At 38.1% G+C, this 20,311-nt stretch overlaps 1 protein-coding gene across 2 annotated transcripts in view; it reads left to right on the top strand.

Moving 5' to 3' along the window:
• The window catches only part of MCU (mitochondrial calcium uniporter), an 809,713-nt gene that overhangs the window by 748,799 nt on the left and 40,603 nt on the right, over positions 1-20,311 (top strand). For both annotated transcript variants that reach the window (XM_083112063.1, XM_083112072.1), the window contains exon 6: positions 6,351-6,554. In XM_083112063.1, the coding sequence (XP_082968189.1) occupies positions 6,351-6,554 (204 nt within the window). The remainder of the gene's footprint in view (positions 1-6,350; positions 6,555-20,311) is intronic.

Raw genomic sequence — 20,311 nt, 5'->3', positions numbered from 1 at the left:
TCCGATTATGTAATTCAGATATTTTCAAGGAGGTCAGGGGACCCAGGGGAGGTCACTGGCCCCTCACATGCCCCCACCTAAAGTTTGCGCACTAAAAATTACCTATATATCAATAAAATTGAATATAGCACTAAACTATGTGTATTTTCTGTAATGAATAGAATCAATATATAGAAAACAATGAATAGTAACTATATGTATACGCACATACAAATTGATCCCCCTAAACACGTCAGTTTAGCTTCGTTCCTGTATATTCCTAGGTAATCATGGTACATACGCGTTTTCTAGACGAATAGAATATGCATGTCTGTAAGCACATACTGAACATTTATCTAATAAAATGCTGTATAAGGCTATAAGATTACTGCATTTTTTGCGCAGGTCTTTTTCCAACCCCCCTCCCCCCCCCCTTCTATGGTCACGTGAGTAGGTTAGGTTAGGTGGGTCAGGTCTTAGCATTATAAATACGCTCCTGCGTGCTTGTTATTGTTACTGTTGAGCCTCCCCGGTGGCGTACTGGTAACGTCGTCGCTTGTAATCAAGGGGTCCCGGGTTCAATACCCGTGGAGACCCATAGTAGTTCGGATATCACTTTAAACTGTAGGTCCAGTCCCGATTAGCCTATCTGACCATAAAGTAGAATAAAACACTAGGTTTGATTGATTTATTACTTCCGTACTCCCCTATATAACCTGTACATGAGTACAGTCAACGGCAAAGATAAAGGTAGGCAAATTGTCCATCACTATTTTCATTACTTTTCTATTCTACATCTTGTGTTGTTTTAAGGCGTGAAATTATTTTGGTTCGAAGCAGGTATTGCTCTCTGCTTATTGGCGTCTTTATTTCAATTCATGGTCATCACATTGCGTAATACAGACCGAATGAAAATGGCGATGGATAATTCGCTTACTGTTTCTTTTGCCGTTGAGTGTACAACATTTTCCATGCAAACACAACAGCGGCGACTTACGGGTGCGGTAACTTGCACAGCCTGTTATCATTGTTCGCAAATTAATACTTTTTGCGTATTTGAAATGCACAAATTGGTTTCTTCGAACTTGAAACTTACTTCCGCAATCATTCCAAATTGAGACCCTTGTTTTTGCCATGTCCCAAATTACCTTTTAGTTAAGTTCAGAGATTGCACAAATAAAAATATTAATACATTAATACGAGTATATAACTGTATTAACTCACTTCAACAATCACGTGGATAACATTTTTTTTTTTTTCAAACATCCATAGATGTTCAGTTTTTATGAGCTTTGTGAACAAAATAAATTTCTATCAATGTTGCAAATTATTAAAAATTTCATCACTAAATAACTCCATAATAGTTGTGAATGTTAATTTTGGACAATCACAAAATGCATTTATTATTCTTTGCATACTTGGAAAAATCATTACACAATTGTAACCATGACCCAGTGTTCATTTCATTGGTTCAAGTTTATAGCCGCCTCGATACACGAAAACCTTGAATGTTTGACTCAATATTTTGCCATGTTCAAGGACACTTGAAAAATACGTTTCTGCCAGCCTTAAAATATTTCTTCGTCGGTTCTCTAATTAGCAGGCAATGTTATGAATTTCAGGAATCATCAACGAACTTCACACAACTTCAAAACCTTTCCATAGGATGGAGTCTTTGTGTTTCATTACTCGTTAATTATTATTTCGGATTCATTAATATTTGGACACAAGGCTAACTGCTATCCGTGTAATCTGTCCTAGCTTTCTTTCAAACGTGTAGTCACGGAATCAAATTCTCACGTGAAAAAAATATGACTGCGTGAAATGGGCAGGGGGGGAAGGAGGGACACGATCAGGCAATGAAACAGGAAATGCACATGTATTTTTCTAGAATTCCTCTCTTTCCAAATAAACAAGGTTTCAAATATCGGTAATACAGCTAGAAACGGAAGGAGGTGACCATGTTGAGTTCCACAGAACAAAAGTGTCCCAATTCGATTGACAGGTGGCCGCCTTGGTGACCAAATACGTTGAAGAAGTCAGAGTCGTGAACTAAATGTTCCGGTTTGAATCCCGGCCTGGGCATACAATTCCACCATTCATCCTTACCGTGGCGATTGGTTAAAAATGTCAGAAATGCGACGAACAAACACATGTAAAAATGATTGAAACATATATGAATGGGTAGTTCAGAAAGCAATGTTTGAAATAAATGTAAATATATATCATTTTAATATTGAAAAATCAAAATAAAAGTATGATTTATTTATTTGATTTGATTTATTTTACTTCTCCTTCCTGCAACTTTCGGCTAATCGCGAAGATTAGAATGAGTGATGACGTGATGACATTGATGAAAGGGAGGGACAGACACAAAGAACACCCATCCCCAGGCTGTGATTCGAACCCAAGACCCCTGGCGTTGTAGCATGCTGTGATAACCACTCCGACACGGAGAAGATAAAGGTATGAAATATTTTGTGCCAGATAAAACAATCGTAAATCACCCAAATGTACTAATTTATCACATAAAACGCAGACATAAACAGCGCTTTCTCGTTGAGTTTCCTTCATGCTGCCTTTTGCTGTTTTCTTGTTCTGGGCATGGTTGCCTCTTGGATACTGCTTCCATTTTCTTCTGATTTTGTTCTTCCAACAGTTGTGTTTTGTAATGCTATTCAGTTAAGACAGCCATTTCTCCATGTCGTTTAGAAGATGGTGTAGTGCCCCACCATGCCCCACCCAGTCTTACCCCGAAGCTGTCTTCTACTATTTTTAGTAGATCAACTGTACTGCTAATGTTTTCTACTGTTTTTGGTAGTTCAACTGTTTCTTCTATCTTAAGTAGTTGAACTGTACTCTTAATGTTTTCAGTAATATAATTGTACAACTAACATCTTTTATTGTGTTCAATTTCTTGATGTATGAAAACAGTACTCTTGTCAGTAATGAAAATTTCCTTATCTATACAACTGAAAATGCAATGTAAAAATCGTATAAACAACTAAAATAAATGTATGGTAAAGTATGTGGAACTTGCTACTTAGAAATGCGTTCACACAACCATGAAATCAAATAAAGTGAACACGTTTTTAAGTGTAGCTTCATTGTGGTTAACACACTTGTAGAAAATTGAAAAAGATACTCACTTATATATAAGTTGACAATTTGTTGTTATTCCTATATTCACATGAAAACAGCAAGAAATTAGTTTAAATGAAGACCTGACCCTCAATGTTTGAAAAATCAAAACAAGCAAACACTGTTGACTACGTTGATCAAAAAATGGATCCTTTCTTCAATTGCATTACACAGATATAATAATAACCATGGAAATTCCATGCTGAAAAAATAATCAACTGATATGATCATGTATTCAACCTGCTAGCTGCTTTAAGGTTGAGTTATTTCTTAAGAAAGAATTATAGTAACTTATTCATTAAGATGTATCTGACTTCAGTAGTATTCAGTAGAAATTCAGTTCATGTACTGTTTTTCCAACTCACTTCAAAATCACTGAAATTATAGTGTCAAGAATGAATTTGTCTATTCTTGGAGTCAATAAATGATTTTATAATACAGGGTGTCTATAAGTCACTTAACATTTCTGCATGAACAGGAATTATGGTACAAAATACAATATGTACTGAAACATATATCACAGTAGGACACAAAATCAGTATAACTCAATGTGACCACCCCTCAAGTCTAGGCACATATGCCAACAATCCACCACAGCTCGAAACACCTTCTCCAACATAGCTGGTGTAGCAACTCCGGCCGTAATGCGTTGTTTCAACTGGGCTACTCTGTGGATCCTCGCCCCGTACACCGTAGACTTGATGAACCTTCAAATGTAAAAGTATAATGGGGTCAGATCGAGGGGGGGGGGGGCAAATCCCCGTTGCAGGACACAACCAATCCATCTACCAGTGAAAACTTCATTTAGGTGATCACAATCGATGATGGCAAGATGGGGTGGTGCCCCATCCTGTTGGTGCATAGTAAGAAGCTTGGTGTGCCCCAATCCACCGTGCTATAAGCCACAGTTGGTAGATGCTGAGATTATGGATACTGAGTCGCGTGGTCGATGCGGTGGGGCTACGTGTGATCGCGTCCTGTACATTTTCCACAATTTGTGGTGTTATGGCGGGCCTACCAGGACGTTCTTCATCCTCAACACTACCTATTCACTTGAATTTGTTGACCAGGTTCTTATTAGCCAGCCTGGTGGGGCCTGGTTTTCTGAATTTCTGAGTGAATGTGTCCGCACCTGTTCATACATCATTCCATGCAGACGAGCACAAACAACGGCTATTCTCTCTTCTATAGAGTACATTTTATCAGATCACTTGGAAAAAAGAAAAGATTTGTCATTAGTTCATTGAAATGTTAAGTGACTTTATAGACACCCTGTATATGATAGCAAGTATTTTGCATTATTATTCAAATCCGGGAACTTTTCTAATGATGGAAGGGGCCCCGGCGCCCACCCAGCATCGAATAACATGGGTACCTGGGGGAAACCCTGGGGGGTAAAGGCAGTCAGGGGCGTGATGCTGATCACATCACCCCCACTCACGACCGGATCAAGAAAGTGTGGGGCATTACCCCCACACCCCCTATATGCCTTCATGGCGTGGTGCTATGAACAGGGGAGCACTTTACCTTTTTTTTTTTTACATTGTTTTTTCAGTACAGTAGCCTTACTGCACAGTACAGTAGTCCTACTGTAGAGTACAGTAGCTGTACAGTAGAGCTACAATAGGATTTGAGTACATTTCACAGTATACAGTAAAAGACATTTGAAAACAGTAAAAATTTCCAGCAGGGAACTGAAATGCTAGAATTTTCAAATTCGCAATATGGATTCAAAATTGACTCCTGTATTATGTCTGTTACAATTTCTTCATAAAGTAATTTGTAAGATCAATAACTATCTTACCAGGGCATTTAGTAGTTGCATTTACTGCAGTTTGATAAGCAAAGCTCCAATTGTTGGCCCACCATTGTCTACATTTGTTCTTTGGGTTTTTTTAATACTATATTTTTATGCATGTTGCATGAGAGTTTCTTTTGCAACAAACAAGCATGTGCTTGTCTGCATAACATAACTGATAAGGTTCAAGGAAGAAGGAACCATCATTTCCTGATGCCTAAAACAAATGGTAGATCTTCAGTGAATTTAGTAGGTGAAAACTCATAATCAATCTGACATTCAGTAGGAAAAATTCTTAATTTGAAACTTTCAAATGAATTCAGAATCAGACTTTTGTTTTTTTTACTTAAAATCCTGTTTCATATTCAATGTGTTGTAATAGTTCTGTAAGATTTTTTGTGTGATGATTGTAAGGCACTTAAAATTTGAAGAATACAAAATATGAACTCATAATAAAGTGTTTGAGTTATGTTATTCCTGTTTTACACCGAAGTTTTGGTCCACCTTTACCATCTACAATATATTTTCATTTATTTAACACTACAGAAACGATCATTAAACATGTTAAATTTATAAGAATAAAACTTTAATGTTGCATACCATTTTATGTAATAATTTCTTTTTGGTGTATCCAGAACACAATGTATAAAAATGTGCTGATTATAATAAAACAATAATAAAAAATATGTGGCACAACAGCCAAGGTGGGAGAACATCAAACCTGTTACTGGGTGATGTGTGGTCAGCATGACAAACCCCCAGCTCTTGTAGGTTTCTATTACCTTGTTACGCTACTCATTTGTAGCTCCCCAATTTCCTCACGATGGTAGGTGGCCACCGGTCCCGTACATAGGCTGAAATCTCAGAAAAGTTGTTATGCTTCCCCCGGGGAACTCGAACCTGCACGCGCCTCAGACGACACCGTACTGTACTGATTATAGAAAATGGTATTCAGGTTTAAGGCTTAAAAATTATATATTAAAAATATATGTATGCAATAGATGTAAAACTGAATCTTGAGGATTCCACATAGTATAACAGAAGTAAGAGTTTCCATAGTAAGCTGTTGTATACAAAGAGGTAAGAAGCCTCTGTTTAGAAATTATGGGAGTCGACAAGCTGAAGAGCCAACGGAACTAGATAGGCAGAGCCTCCCTCTCCTGTTTTACACTAATGACGTCAGCTAGATGGCAAAGAAACGTAAGAAGTTATATTTATTGCATTCATGCATTTGTTCCTTCTAACTTTTAAAATTTAGAATTTGTACTTGTTAGCACAAAGTACGATACATTTTATTCTGGAAATTTGAAGGTTTTTGTGAAGGTTACACAATAACAACTTTTCACTCACATATTTTCTTTAATAATATTGTACATTTTATATATTACATTTGATCATTTGCAATCATAAATTAATTTCTTTATGTGTACAGAAACGACTACAACTACAAGGTATATCAGAGCGTCGAACCAATATGCTTACATGGTTTGGCCTAGGTTTGATGTCTGTACAGTTTGGAATCCTCGCAAGGCTGACGTGGTGGGAGTATTCATGGGATATCATGGAGCCTGTCACGTACTTCGTCACATACGGCACTGCAATGGCTGCATATGCCTACTTTGTGCTTACCAAACAGGTGAGTGGAACTAAGTATAATCTTCACCACAAATAGATTTTTGTTATCAGCTTTTAAAGTAATTTATGTGAAGTTTTTTTTTTTTTTTTTTTTTTTTTTGAGATTGTGTTCTAAAAATAAAAGAGAGTGAGCAGGGCTCTTAAAATCCTGGTCGCCATGGCGACTGTGATCTTTTGCTGTAATATTGCCGTTTTTTAAGTTTGCATGTACGAAATTTTGAAGATTATAAGTTCAAATTGCAGTACAGCGTAAGTTAGCAAATGATCAGTTACAATTTCTTACACTTTGTCCCACAACCTCCCATTTCCAGCTTTCTCACATGATTTAGCGATGTTTTGAATACGGTGATGCTCAGCTTCTTATAGATTGATTGATTTGTGATTGATTTGCTTTATTTTACTTCGTTTTTTGTGCCACTTTTGGCTAATTTGCGAAGATGGGATGAGTGATTATAGATGAAATTGATGAATGAACACTCACAAACATCCATGCCCAGGTCGGGATCCGAACCTGGAACCCCTGGTGTCATACCGCAATGTGCTAACCACTCTGCCACAGGGGCGGCTCAGCTTTTTATAGTATGCACAATTGCTAGGTGGTTTCCTGGCGCCTGATTTTCAGAGCTGGCGCCTAGCTCTGAAGAAGATTTTTCTAGCACTGAGGGTGAGCATTTATATGGATCAAGTAATATATTCTTATACTTATTTCTGTGTGTTGGTATTGAAGTCACTTTGACTGTGATGCAAATCTAAAATAACAGTAAACATTTTGGTTTATTATTGCACAAAGGTTACAATTAAATGTGATATGTTTGTGACCTGTGGTTCAAATGCAACCTGGTATTGTTCTGAGAATTTTTTTTTCTAGTTTACTAATTTGTCTCCATTAGATTTTCCTAACGTACACAAAAAAATCTGTTTCAGCCTTACAATCCATGTGATTCCTAAAATACAAAAGAAAATTTGAGATCTAAATCCGGTGAAAATATGACTTTCTGTATTACAAATGAAATATTATCTTTCATCATTTATAGTTGCTTATAAATGAATAACATCAAGTCTGGCAGAAGTAAGAACCAAAAAGTACATCATTTTAATCTGAACTGCCTCATCCGTTTTTGCTGAAATTCATGTGGCTATACCAGGCAATGTAAGCCAAATGACTATGCATGTATATACAAAGGCAGGAAATGAAAAGAAAGTTGTGGAGCATAACATCCAAGCATTTCAGTGGAATATGTAATGCAAATATTGTTCATCATGGTTCATACATGATTTATCATCACATTATTTAACTAAAATACTCTCCTATTCTTTATTTTATGTTTAATACTCTTCTCAGTGATAGAACATAGAGAGATGTCCATTGCATTATGAAACAGGAGAATTATATTGTCAATGTCAACTTTGGCAGCCAATGCACTTTGTTGCCCACCGCCCCATTGTCTCTCAGTTGTTGATTTGTATTTTAAACAGATTCAGTGAAGATGTATGTGCCAGGACTAAGCTGAAAACAATATAGGTATTAAAATCATCTGTTGGAATTTAATCAGCAATAATGGTCGTTGTCTCATGGAGTCTGCACAAATGCCTAATTTTTTAATTATTTTTACAACATTGTAGGAAGAAATGGATTTTGTGATTTTCATTAGTGTAGCGTCCTAATACGCCCATACGCCCGGTGTTCCCTGATTTAAAATTTAAAAAATGCATAAATGCTGTAAATATAAAGTAAAACGTGACTAATTATATACATGTTTGAGCATAATGGCATTATAAAAGCTATTTTTCGCGATCCGTCTACAACGCACCACAGCTCTCCTTGTAGCATTTCTCTAATGTCTTTGCTTGCTGGACGCCGGCTAGGTTTGGCGTACAGGACCATGCCTGCCTATAGGCAGAGAGAAGGAGGGAAAGCTTGTGGCTTGGATCTCTCTACATCACGGGCGAAATGCTCTCGCCATACGCGGGCGTACGAAGACCTGATTGGTTCTAGGGGCCATGTGACCTTTCCTGCCTTCCGATTCTAGGCGCTGAACTTCCGATGTAGACGACAGAAGTAGAATTCCCGGTTTTTCGCGCTCGTGCCTCTGCTCATGCTGTGTGATTCTACAATAAGCAATATTGACTGACGTATCTTTCTTTAATGACCACTGCATCGTGTAATTTATCGCAAGAACAGTGAAGTGCATTAAAAACTAAAAGAACAAAAAAGTTTTTGTCAAACAAGTTCATAAAGTCCTCGTGGTAGAAGTTCAGCTTGTGGCTGCTGTACCACCTAACCCACAAAACTATTTATTTAAAAAAATATTTTTTCGTTAGTATCTAACTGCCTAATATTGTGCCAGTGGAAATGTTTAGTATTTGTTTCAAAACTCTTAACATTGTATGATCTCTTGACAAAATTATTTTAAAATGTTTATCAGTATTCTCAAGATACAATAAACAGTGGTCTGAAACTCTGAATTACTACTAATAGGCACTGTTACGTCAATAGAGTGTACGATTGTTGGATCATCCACCCCCCTTCGTGTCAGTGTGTTTTGCACAGAGCAAGAGGTTTCCGGTTCGAATCCCGAGCCTACGCATGTTTGTTCTTTGTGAGTGTCTCTTCATCAATATCATCACTCATATTCATATTTGCGATTAGCCAAAAGTGATAGAAAGCGAAGTAAAATAAACCAAATCATTCAATAGTTGTATCATCCACAACAATGAAGTCTACTGTTGTTCTAAAGGCGCTTGTGATTGAGGTAGGTTTTTTAATTACTTGCGTCATGCCGAAAGGTTTCCTTGATTATAAAATACTGTTTTGCTACACATGTGTTACGTGTGGAGCAAAATACTCCGAATGGTGTGCGGTGTTTCTGACTTGAGCAATCTAATTAAAAATGGTATAGAACAACAGTGCTCCAAGCATTTATTGCACACTGAGGCATCTTATTTTCTACATAAAACAAGCATGGATCATGTTTTATCGGAACCCGGCTGACTTAATGTAATAAACACAATGAGATTGTGATTTTAAATAGACAATACATATGTCGGCTAATTCCATAAGTAAACTCTTAAGCAAAAAAAAAAAAAAAAAAAGGCCTACCCTTCCTTCTAACTTGGCGTTCCCATCCGAAATGCTCATGCTACGCCACTGGTGATTTTTAATTAAGTAATTATCTCATGTGGAAATTTGAATATTTGAAAGCAACACTCTGGCAGATTGCTATGGTATATTTCAACTAGAAAAAAAATATTGAAATTAGGGCTGAGCTGATACCTGTGGTATCGGCGAGTATCGGTTGATTTTCTTCTACCGATACCATCCAATACCAAAGATTTTCTGTGGCTAGAAAAGGAGGCAAAGACAACAGCTCGTCTCAACATTTGTCCTTTTTAAAATTTCGTTCACCCTTCCTTGTGACAGATTGGGAGATAGCACAGGAAGTTCCATAGATTTTCCTAGAAACACTGGATAAAACCCCACCCTCCTGGGAGGGAGATGGCAAGATCAAAGGCATGGGTAAGTGAAAGCTGAACCCAAACGTGACCATGAAGGCATGTAACTGCTTAGTTAACGCTGTAGGAAATAAACCATTCATTGCCAATTCTTGCTTGAAGTTCGTGGTAGTAAGATAGGTGGATGTTTTTAAACCACCTGCTTCGTTAGACCGGTTCAGGTGGTTGTCGATTTCTTGGAAAAAGGCATTAAGGTTACTGTGAAATTAGCTTTGCTTTATCAACATTCAAGCAGGAAGTGGATTCAGCAATTTCTTCTTGTCCTCTTCCCTTCTGGAAAGTTGTTTGTGTGACTGCCAATATCGGCCAATGAGGTGTTTTTTATTTCCACCGAGATTAGATTGGGAACATACGGCTTTGAAAGAAAGTATTAAGAAAGATTAAGTTTTTGTTTCAAGTCCACTTAAGCACAGATAAGCTAATCGGGAATGGACCTACATTTTAAAGTGGGATCCGAACCCCTATGTGCCTCCACTGAGTATCGATACTGGGGTCTATTGATTACAAGGCAATGGCGTTATCACTACAGCCTCGGGGAGGCTTCTCTAAAGATTTAGGTACACCACTACTTACAATAATGTACATAAAATATTTTTCAGGAACTCTACTTTTCATCAAAGGACGTACCATCATTCTTTTTGTTATTCAAGAAATATTCAATTTTTACTTCTTTGACATTAATTTCCTTTCCATAACAGTCGTTTTTACACAAATTTTAGCAGTCTTAACTACATGTAAGCTAGATGGTGAATATTTGCTGTTTTATCTCTGATTTTATAGCGTCTTTTTACTATTTATGTAATAACAATATTTTTTAGTCAAGAAACAAAAAAAAATAGGTATCAACATTGTCTTTCCTCCGTTTCTTAGTCTGTGTTGCATACAACAATACTCCATATGCATCGGATAAATTAAGTACTAATTAATTAATTTACGTATTAAATAGAAACACTTTTATTATTATATTTCCGAGACACTTGGCTCGGACTGGTCCCCAATATATTTCTAGATACGTACCTAGTGATGTGATGAGTTAGTATGACTTGGTAACTTGCCTTTGTTATTTTTTACTGGAATTATACAAGTATTGGCATTGGTATCAGTAGGAATCGGTCATGGTATCGGTATCGGCAAATGATGGTATCGGCTCAGCTCTATTTTAATCTTAGTTCATATCTCTGATCACTACAGCATTATGTTCTACCCATGGTTCTTTCTATAGATGAGACATGGTTCTGAAAGAGATTCTACGGAGACTGGTTACATGGATGCTATATTCTTGTCACATGTTTTAGGATAATTACTATCTACATTCTTGCTGTAGGTCTCTGTACCAGTGTATGGTTATTCTTCTGGGGACAGGGACAAGTATACAGAGTTTCATGGATAACTGTATCGGGTGGTGACATGATGTGGGGAATTTGATATGGAATGACCCAGAAGGTTTTCTGTGAAATCTGGTTGTTTCTTCATCTACATAGTTCTGAGGAGGGAGGAAGGAGATCTTACAATCAGGTGATGAGTCTTGCAGAGAACATGTACTGTTCTAACAATTTGATATTTTCTTTATAATTTTGGTAAGTTGGAGAAAAGGATGAAATAATACTTGCAGAAGGTAAGCAGATAATTTTTTATGTTTCAATTCAGGTGTAAAATACTATGACTCAAACTTTGTTTTCAGTTCACTCTATGCTCAGTTAGGTTAATCACAACTGAACATATAGTGCCTCCACCAATAATCAAACCCGGGACCGCTTGATTAAAGGTGACAGCTTTCCCAGTATGCTTCGGAGAGACCAAAAGTATCAGACCTATTGAATGTGGTATTTGTAAGGGGGAAAGAGGGACGGTTTCCCCATTCTGGATACATATAAATATAATATTACAATGCTTTGAAAGAAGTCACTGAAATTCCATCCCACCCCAACACCGGAAATGTTTCAAATACCGCACTGGACTTAACGTGTAGTATAGCAGTTCTTGAGCATTTCTGTTAGACCACCATACCTTTGATGAAGTCTTAATGAAGATATTTGTAAACTGTGCACTTCCAGGGTGTATCTGTTAAGGGGTGGAAAATGATCAGTAAAAGTCTTCTTTTTTTTCACTTTGGTCCATAATTTGTCCGTTTTTTTTTAAAATATAGGTCAGTAAAGTCCTTTATTTTTTAATCACTGCAAATCATATTTTGTTTCATTGCTGAATTTTGAGGGATGCAGAATTTCAAATAGTCTGTCCATTTTAATTTTTATTTAACAATGAGAATTAAAATTTCTTACAAATAGAGAACTTACATTTTTAATTTGTTGTGGACAAACTATGCTTCAACTTGATGTAGTGAATATTGCCAATGATTAGAGCCAGTAGCAGCGATTAGAGGAACGAGGGGGAGCAGTTACCCCCCCTCTTTTTGCCACTTTTGCCCCCGCACTATGCTAAACTTTATCTACCAAGCGAAAGTAAACTGTCCTCCCCCCTGCAGGTTTTAGCACTTTGTTTTAGCACTTTGCACCGTCACTGATTAGAGCATAACCTTTTATTACATATGCCTCAGCTCCTTGCACTTCATGGATGAAACTGTACATTTTCCTTTTAATTTTTTCTGACAGACTTCAATTGTCTTACCTTTGTGTCACAAAAATAAAGATTTGAAATGCGCCAACCCACTATGGCAGGGACATAATTGTCATGTATTGTTTGGCCATGTCATTTCCCTCCTGATCGTTTTTTTCTGGGCATGCCCCTGTCCATACAAAGCACATGCTATACATAGTTCATCCCCTAGGACCCCCCTTGCTGTCAAGAAGGTCATCGACCATAGAAAAGGTGCACCTTGCAAGTTCTTGGAAATTCAAGTCTAGGCTAATCTCCCCTTTCCAAATATAGGCTTGGTCAAATGACACAGTTATTGTTCAGAGTAGAATAGCTGCAGAAGGCGTGTTTCGGCATGTACTCTTGAAATTGTAGTGATGAGTTTGGATTTCTTTCTGCACCAAGCGATATAACTGTACACATGTACGTGTAAATCATTTGCAGAAAGTACACCGATTGCAAGGTCACGTCGGAAGATCACTGCACTGCACATAGTCACCTGATATAGATTCAAAAGACTGGTAAGTTTTATTTTCCTGTAGTTTACGGTTATTACAAGCATAAGAAAACAGTTTTTTCTTTGTGACGTTTCAGGAGAACACACGCTCCTTTCATCAGACATTTATTTTCATTTTGACTAAAGATACAGTTATAACAATGGTTAGTAATTTTTAAACAAAAAGAATCCGTTATATAATGGATGTTGTCAATGTTACATTGTTGTAATATAGCAACTTAACTGTGAAAAAAGCAGTCTATTTTATTTTTATTTTAGAATTTTTTAAATTATGAATCCCAAATATCATCAGGTAATTCAAATTCATCATTGTTTTCACAAAGTCTCTTGATGTTTTCTGTTACATTAAATTTTAAAGATGGTGGCTTACTCCATTTGTGAAAAAGAAAACTCCACACTGGATCTATGTTACCATTTTCATTATTTAATTTATTCCAGTGTTCTTCTGCAATGAACGAGGCTTCCCAGACATTGCAGAAGAACACTGGAATAAATTAAATAATGAAAATGGTAACATAGATCCAGTGTGGAGTTTTCTTTTTCACAAATGGAGTAAGCCACCATCTTTAAAATTTAATGTAACAGAAAACATCAAGAGACTTTGTGAAAACAATGATGAATTTGAATTACCTGATGATATTTGGGATTCATAATTTAAAAAATTCTAAAATAAAAATAAAATAGACTGCTTTTTTCACAGTTAAGTTGCTATATTACAACAATGTAACATTGACAACATCCATTATATAACGGATTCTTTTTGTTTAAAAATTACTAACCATTGTTATAACTGTATCTTTAGTCAAAATGAAAATAAATGTCTGATGAAAGGAGCGTGTGTTCTCCTGAAACGTCACAAAGAAAAAACTGTTTTCTTATGCTTGTAATAACCGTAAACTACAGGAAAATAATTCTATCATGCAAGCAATGCGTACATACAAGAAAAACTATGGTAAGTTTTACTTCTCTCCTTACGTTTATTTAGCAATTTATATTTTTTGTGTGAAAGGGCAGAAAAAGACTAGACTAGAGACAGACAAGTATCGTCTCGATATACCATCTGCCCTTTCAGGCTTTAACGCTGCAAACTTTGGAGTGTATGACCCACCTCCTCTCATGGAAAGGGAGGATCTTTTATTCCTTGGACATTTTCATTAAAAGTTTACTGTTTGTTTTAAACGTCATGTTCACGACTGATGTCATAGTTTTAGACCTCAGACCTTAGACCACCATATATTCTTATATTAGCAGGTGATTTATTTTTACGTTGGCGGTAGTAATTGTTTAGTTTTAGGTGGTAAGGTCGAGGCTTACTTACTTACTTCCTCTAGTCCCCTTCTGCCATCATAGCATAGGGTTGGTTGCCTCGATCCATCTCCTCCATTCCTATCTGTTTCTCATCATTCTCTTCATCATATTTAATGTCTTATTCCTTTCTCTTCCAATCTTTTCCATTCTGTCTTCAAACATTATCCTTGGTCTTCCTTTACCTCTCCTACCTTGCACCTTTACTTCTAGAATTTGCTTTACCTTTTTGTCTTCATTCATTCTAAATACATGTCCCCACCACTTTAGCTGTCTCTTTTCAATTGTTTTCTCTAGCGACTCCTGTTCCACCTCTCTTCTTATTCTTTCATTCCTCACTTTATCTCTCCTAGTCTTATTAACAGCTTTTCTCGGGTATTTCATTTCACTAGCGTGAATTTTACTCGGATGTTTATCTTGAAGTGGTAAACTTTCCATTCCATATGTTAATGTAGGGACCAATACTGATTTGTATAGCTGCATTTTTGTCTTTACTGCCACTTCTTTCTTTCCCATTATTGTTTTACTGAACTGATAATATACTGTATTTGCTTTTCTTTTCCTATTTAGGATTTCTTCATCACACCTACCATCACTTGTTATGATGGTTCCTAAATATTCATATTCTTCCAAGTTCTCGTTTCCATATCTAACTGCTATTTTATGATCTTTTTCTCCTTTTGCCACCTGCATAACTTTACTTTTCTTAATATTAATCTTCATCCCTTTTCTCGCAAGTTCTTCTCCCCATTCTATTACGCTCCTCTGTAAATTCTCTTCACTGCTAGCAATTAAGACTATATCATCAGCATTTAGCAGTACTTGCAGTTGTACTACTCTCATATTCCAATATCCTATTTGTACTCTTGGGGTTCTTCTTTTGCAAATTTTAGTTATTTCATCCATTACATTAATGAAAAGTAAAGGACTGAGACTATCTCCCTGTTTAATTCCTTTTTCTATTTGAAATTCCTTAGACTCGTTTCCTTCTATTCTTCCTATTCCTTTTACATCCTTATACAGGGTGTTTCTAAAGGTCGTTTACAACGCTTGGGAGGTGATTCCTCACACGAAAACAAGCAAAAAGTCTAAGTTCCATTTTTACGACTGAGGCTTCGTTTCCGAGATAGGAGCCTCGCAAAAGGTGACAAAGTGAACGTCACACCTAACTGGGACGAATACTATCACAGATAGAGAGGCGGTTCCAAGGGAATCATAAAGGAATCGTATGTGCTCAGTCCGGAAGTCACTATGAAAAGTTCACTGCACGCATGCGCAATGGAGTCCTCAAAGGAATTGGGGATTTCCAGCAACAACAATGCATGGAAAAGGTATGTAACGCAGCAAGAAGGACCGTGACAATGAGAAATGCGTTCAAGACAACACATCCCGACCTCAAACATCAAAACATGACCACCGAACACAAAATCCGAAAAGTTGAGCACGGTTGCATACCCCAGTTACACGCGAGGAATGAACGAATCATGTCATGTGGCATACGAGAGACAGGAGGAGGGAAAGAAAAACACAATATCAGATGATTGCGACAACGTGTATTTTTACACGCGACAACTACGTAATATCCCCCCCACACACACACACAACAAACAACAAATGCTACAATATCTTACGCACAGACAGTCCGTGTCACTGTACACCAACTGAAGATGTCACTTTCACCACACAAAGGGGGTGGGGAGCAATACCAAAAGTGTTCGCACGCGATCATTGTGACGTGAAAGAGACCAGTTTTGGAAGCGCTGCACAGGCAAGTCTGGCTCTCGTAGTCTACGTTTGACCTTCATGACTGCTGTTCCCGCGAGAGGAGCTCGAAGGGTTGGTTCTCTCCGGCAGTCGTCCCAATCGTGTTGCAGGTGCTGGGATATGATCAGCAGTTCGCTCTAGGTTGTCATACGCATTGAAGAGTACTAGTATGTTGCATTGAAAGAAGTTGACGTGGTGGAGTGGGCAAGTCAAGTATCGCAACAATTGGTCTGTGGTGTTCGTACGGTGATACGGCCAATTTGTGCAGTGTGCCAGTGTTAAACAAAAACAATACTTTGCAGTTCCAGCTCCCTATTACACAGATGGCTGCGTATACGACCCAGCAGCTAGCAGACATGCATCTCATGTATGGGGAGGCACGTGGTAATAGCCGTGAGGCAAGGCGTCTTTATGGAGAACGCTTTCCACATAGACGTTTACCGTCTCACACCTTCTTTCAGGTAGTGGACAGTCGACTGCGTGAAACAGGGTCAGTGTTACCACCGCGACAAGAAGTTGGAAGACCCCGAAGTGTACGCACACATCAGTTTGCAGAAGATGTGTTAACAGCGGTCGCAGAACATCCTGGCACCAGTACGCGAGTGCTCGCTCGGGCACGAAACACGTCTCATGTGAATGTTTGGCGAGTGTTGTCAGATGAAGGAATGCACCCTTTTAAACTGCAGAAAGTACAAGAACTGTTACCTCGTGACTTTCGCCCTCGTATGGAGTTTTGCCAATGGTTGTTGCATCAGCTGGACACAAACCCTCACTTCGGGGCAAACGTATTGTGGACAGATGAAGCCATTTTCACCAGGATGGATGTCTTCAATAGTAGAAACAGTCATGTATGGGACTTTGACAACCCACATGCACTTTTTGTGGCCCATCACCAGCACAGGTTTTCAGTGAATGTGTGGTGCGGGATAGTACATGATCATTTAATTGGACCATACATTCTCCCTGTTCGCCTGAATGGTCGCACGTATCATGCATTTCTTAGTGAGGTTCTGCCTGAACTGTTGGAGACCGTACCTTTGGCACTGCGGCAAGAAATGTGGTACCAACACGATGGTGCACCAGCTCATTTCAATCGTAATGTACGACATTTCCTGCATGACGTGTTTCGCAATAGGTTCATTGGTAGGGATGAGCCTGTGCCTTGGCCACCGAGGTCGCCAGATCTCAACCCTCTCAATTTTTTCTTCTGGGGAGAAATGAAAACCCTCGTATACGACACACCTGTCACAACAGCTGAGGACCTCGTTGCTCGCATCAACGTCGCCGCCGCGACGGTAGCAGATACACCTGGCTTGTTTGCTCGTACTCGACAATCCTTGATTCGTCGCTGTCATCTCTGCGTAGAAGTAAACGGCAGACATTTTGAAAACCGTCTGTGATTATTGCCCTCGGCAAATACCAGTGAGAACACTTTTGGTATTGCTCCCCACCCCCTTTGTGTGGTGAAAGTGACATCTTCAGTTGGTGTACAGTGACACGGACTGTCTGTGCGTAAGATATTGTAGCATTTGTTGTTTGTTGTGTGTGTGTGGGGGGGGGGATATCACGCAGTTGTCGCGTGTAAAAATACACGTTGTCGCAATCATCTGATATTGTGTTTTTCTTTCCCTCCTCCTGTCTCTCGTATGCCACATGACATGATTCGTTCATTCCTCGCGTGTAACTGGGGTATGCAACCGTGCTCAACTTTTCGGATTTTGTGTTCGGTGGTCATGTTTTGATGTTTGAGGTCGGGATGTGTTGTCTTGAACGCATTTCTCATTGTCACGGTCCTTCTTGCTGCGTTACATACCTTTTCCATGCATTGTTGTTGCTGGAAATCCCCAATTCCTTTGAGGACTCCATTGCGCATGCGTGCAGTGAACTTTTCATAGTGACTTCCGGACTGAGCACATACGATTCCTTTATGATTCCCTTGGAACCGCCTCTCTATCTGTGATAGTATTCGTCCCAGTTAGGTGTGACGTTCACTTTGTCACCTTTTGCGAGGCTCCTATCTCGGAAACGAAGCCTCAGTCGTAAAAATGGAACTTAGACTTTTTGCTTGTTTTCGTGTGAGGAATCACCTCCCAAGCGTTGTAAACGACCTTTAGAAACACCCTGTATACACTTCTTATTGCTTTAATAAGTTCCTTAGGTACTTCCTTACTTTCTAAAGCCTCCCATAGATATTTTCTAGGTACCGAGTCAAATGCCACTTTCAAGTCTAGAAATGCTAAGTATATTCTTTTATTTTTGTCCAGCATTTTCCCCATCATTGTTCTTAATATAAAAATGTGATCTTGAGTCTGTCTCCCAGGTCTAAATCCAGCTTGTTCCTCTTCAAGTTTCCCCTCTATGATTTTTCTCAGCCTCCTTTCCAATATATTCGTATACATCTTATATACCACTGATGATAGACATATTGCTCTATAATTATCACATTCCTTATTACTCCCTTTCTTGTGTACTGGCACAATTATGTTCCTTTTCCACTCTTCCGGTATAGTCTTAGTTCTCCATACTTCCCTTAATATATTCAGTAGTATTTCAGCCATTCTTGGTCCTCCATATTTTATAAGTTCTGGTGCTATTCCATCCCATCCTGCTGCTTTCCCAATTCGTATCCATTTAATTGCTTCTCTCACTTCATTCTCTGTTATCATCATATCTTCTTCTACATGCTCCTCCTCTTCTCTGTTTCTTATTCTCTCATCCTCCTCCTGTTCCTGTTTCTGCTCCTCATCTTGTTCTTGCTCATTTGTCCTATCCTTGAACTTTTCTTCACAGTATTTTCTCCATTCCTCCATCACATTCTCCCTTCCTATGACTAGTACATTTTCCTTATTTCTTATAGCTCTTGCTGCTTTTCCCCATTTTCCTTTCAGGCTTTTGACCATATTCCAGAACTGCTTTCTATGTTCTACAAAACCTTGTTCAATATCATTTCCAAACTTCTCCCATGATTTTCGCTTTGCCTCCTCTACAGCCAATTTACTCTCATTTCTTTTTTGCACATATATTAACCTATGTTCCTCTGATCTTAATTCTAGGTAATTCTTCCATGCTTTCTTTTTCTCTTTCACTTTCCTGTTTACTTCATCCGTCCACCAATTAGTTCTTTTCCTTTTTGTATTCACCCTAACTTTGCCACATACTTCAATTGCTGCATACAGTATCACTTCCTTAAATTTTTCCCACATACTGTCAATTTCCATTCCTCTTATTTCCAATTCATTCAATTTTTCTTCTACTAGTTCCTTATACTGTTTTCTCTTCTCTTCCTTAGCCAGCTGCTTTACTTGTATCTTTTCAAACTTCCTATCTCTTTCTCTATTATTCCTCTTAAATCTTGTTATAGCTATTAGCAGTCTGTGGTCAGTACTCAATTCAGCACCTCGAATTACCTTTACATCCATAAAGGCATATCGAAGCGCTCTTGCGTAAATTATGTAGTCTATTATACTCTTTGCCTCCCTTCCCTCAGCTTCATAAGTGATTTTATGAATTTTCTTATGCTGGAAAAAGGAGTTTCCTTGTAGCAACTGGTTCTCTACACAGAATTCTATTAATCTTTGTCCATTTTCATTTATCACACTTTCCCCTCCATATGGTCCCATACAACCATGTGACCTCATCCTATTGTTTCCAGTTCTACCATTAAGATCTCCCATCAATATTACCTTCCTATTCTCTTCATTCTCTTTATTCACTACTCTTTGTAATTGAGTATAGAAAACTTCTTTCTCCAATATGTCCTGATCATTTGTCGGGGCATAAACTTGTATTATTGTTATTCTTTCTTTCATTTTCAGTCTAACTACTATTATCCTTGAATTCACTGGTTCCCATGATTCCACCCTTTCTTCCATTTGCTCATTAACTATTATTCCAACTCCCTCCTTAGCTCTTCTTTCTCTACCTACTCCAGCATATCTCAGCACATGTCCTCTTTTAAGGCACATTATACCACTGCCTTTCTTCCTTACTTCACTTAGTCCTAGTACTGCTAGTTTATACTTTTCCATTTCTCCTACAATCTCCACTTCTTTTCCATTAATTGTTTT

The sequence above is a fragment of the Lepisma saccharinum genome, chromosome 1 (assembly GCF_977018435.1).
Source record: "Lepisma saccharinum chromosome 1, izLepSacc3.1, whole genome shotgun sequence".
Lineage (NCBI taxonomy): Eukaryota > Metazoa > Arthropoda > Insecta > Zygentoma > Lepismatidae > Lepisma > Lepisma saccharinum.
The sequence above is the reverse complement of the archived record's forward strand: the minus strand, read 5'-3'. Positions and strand labels throughout refer to the sequence as shown.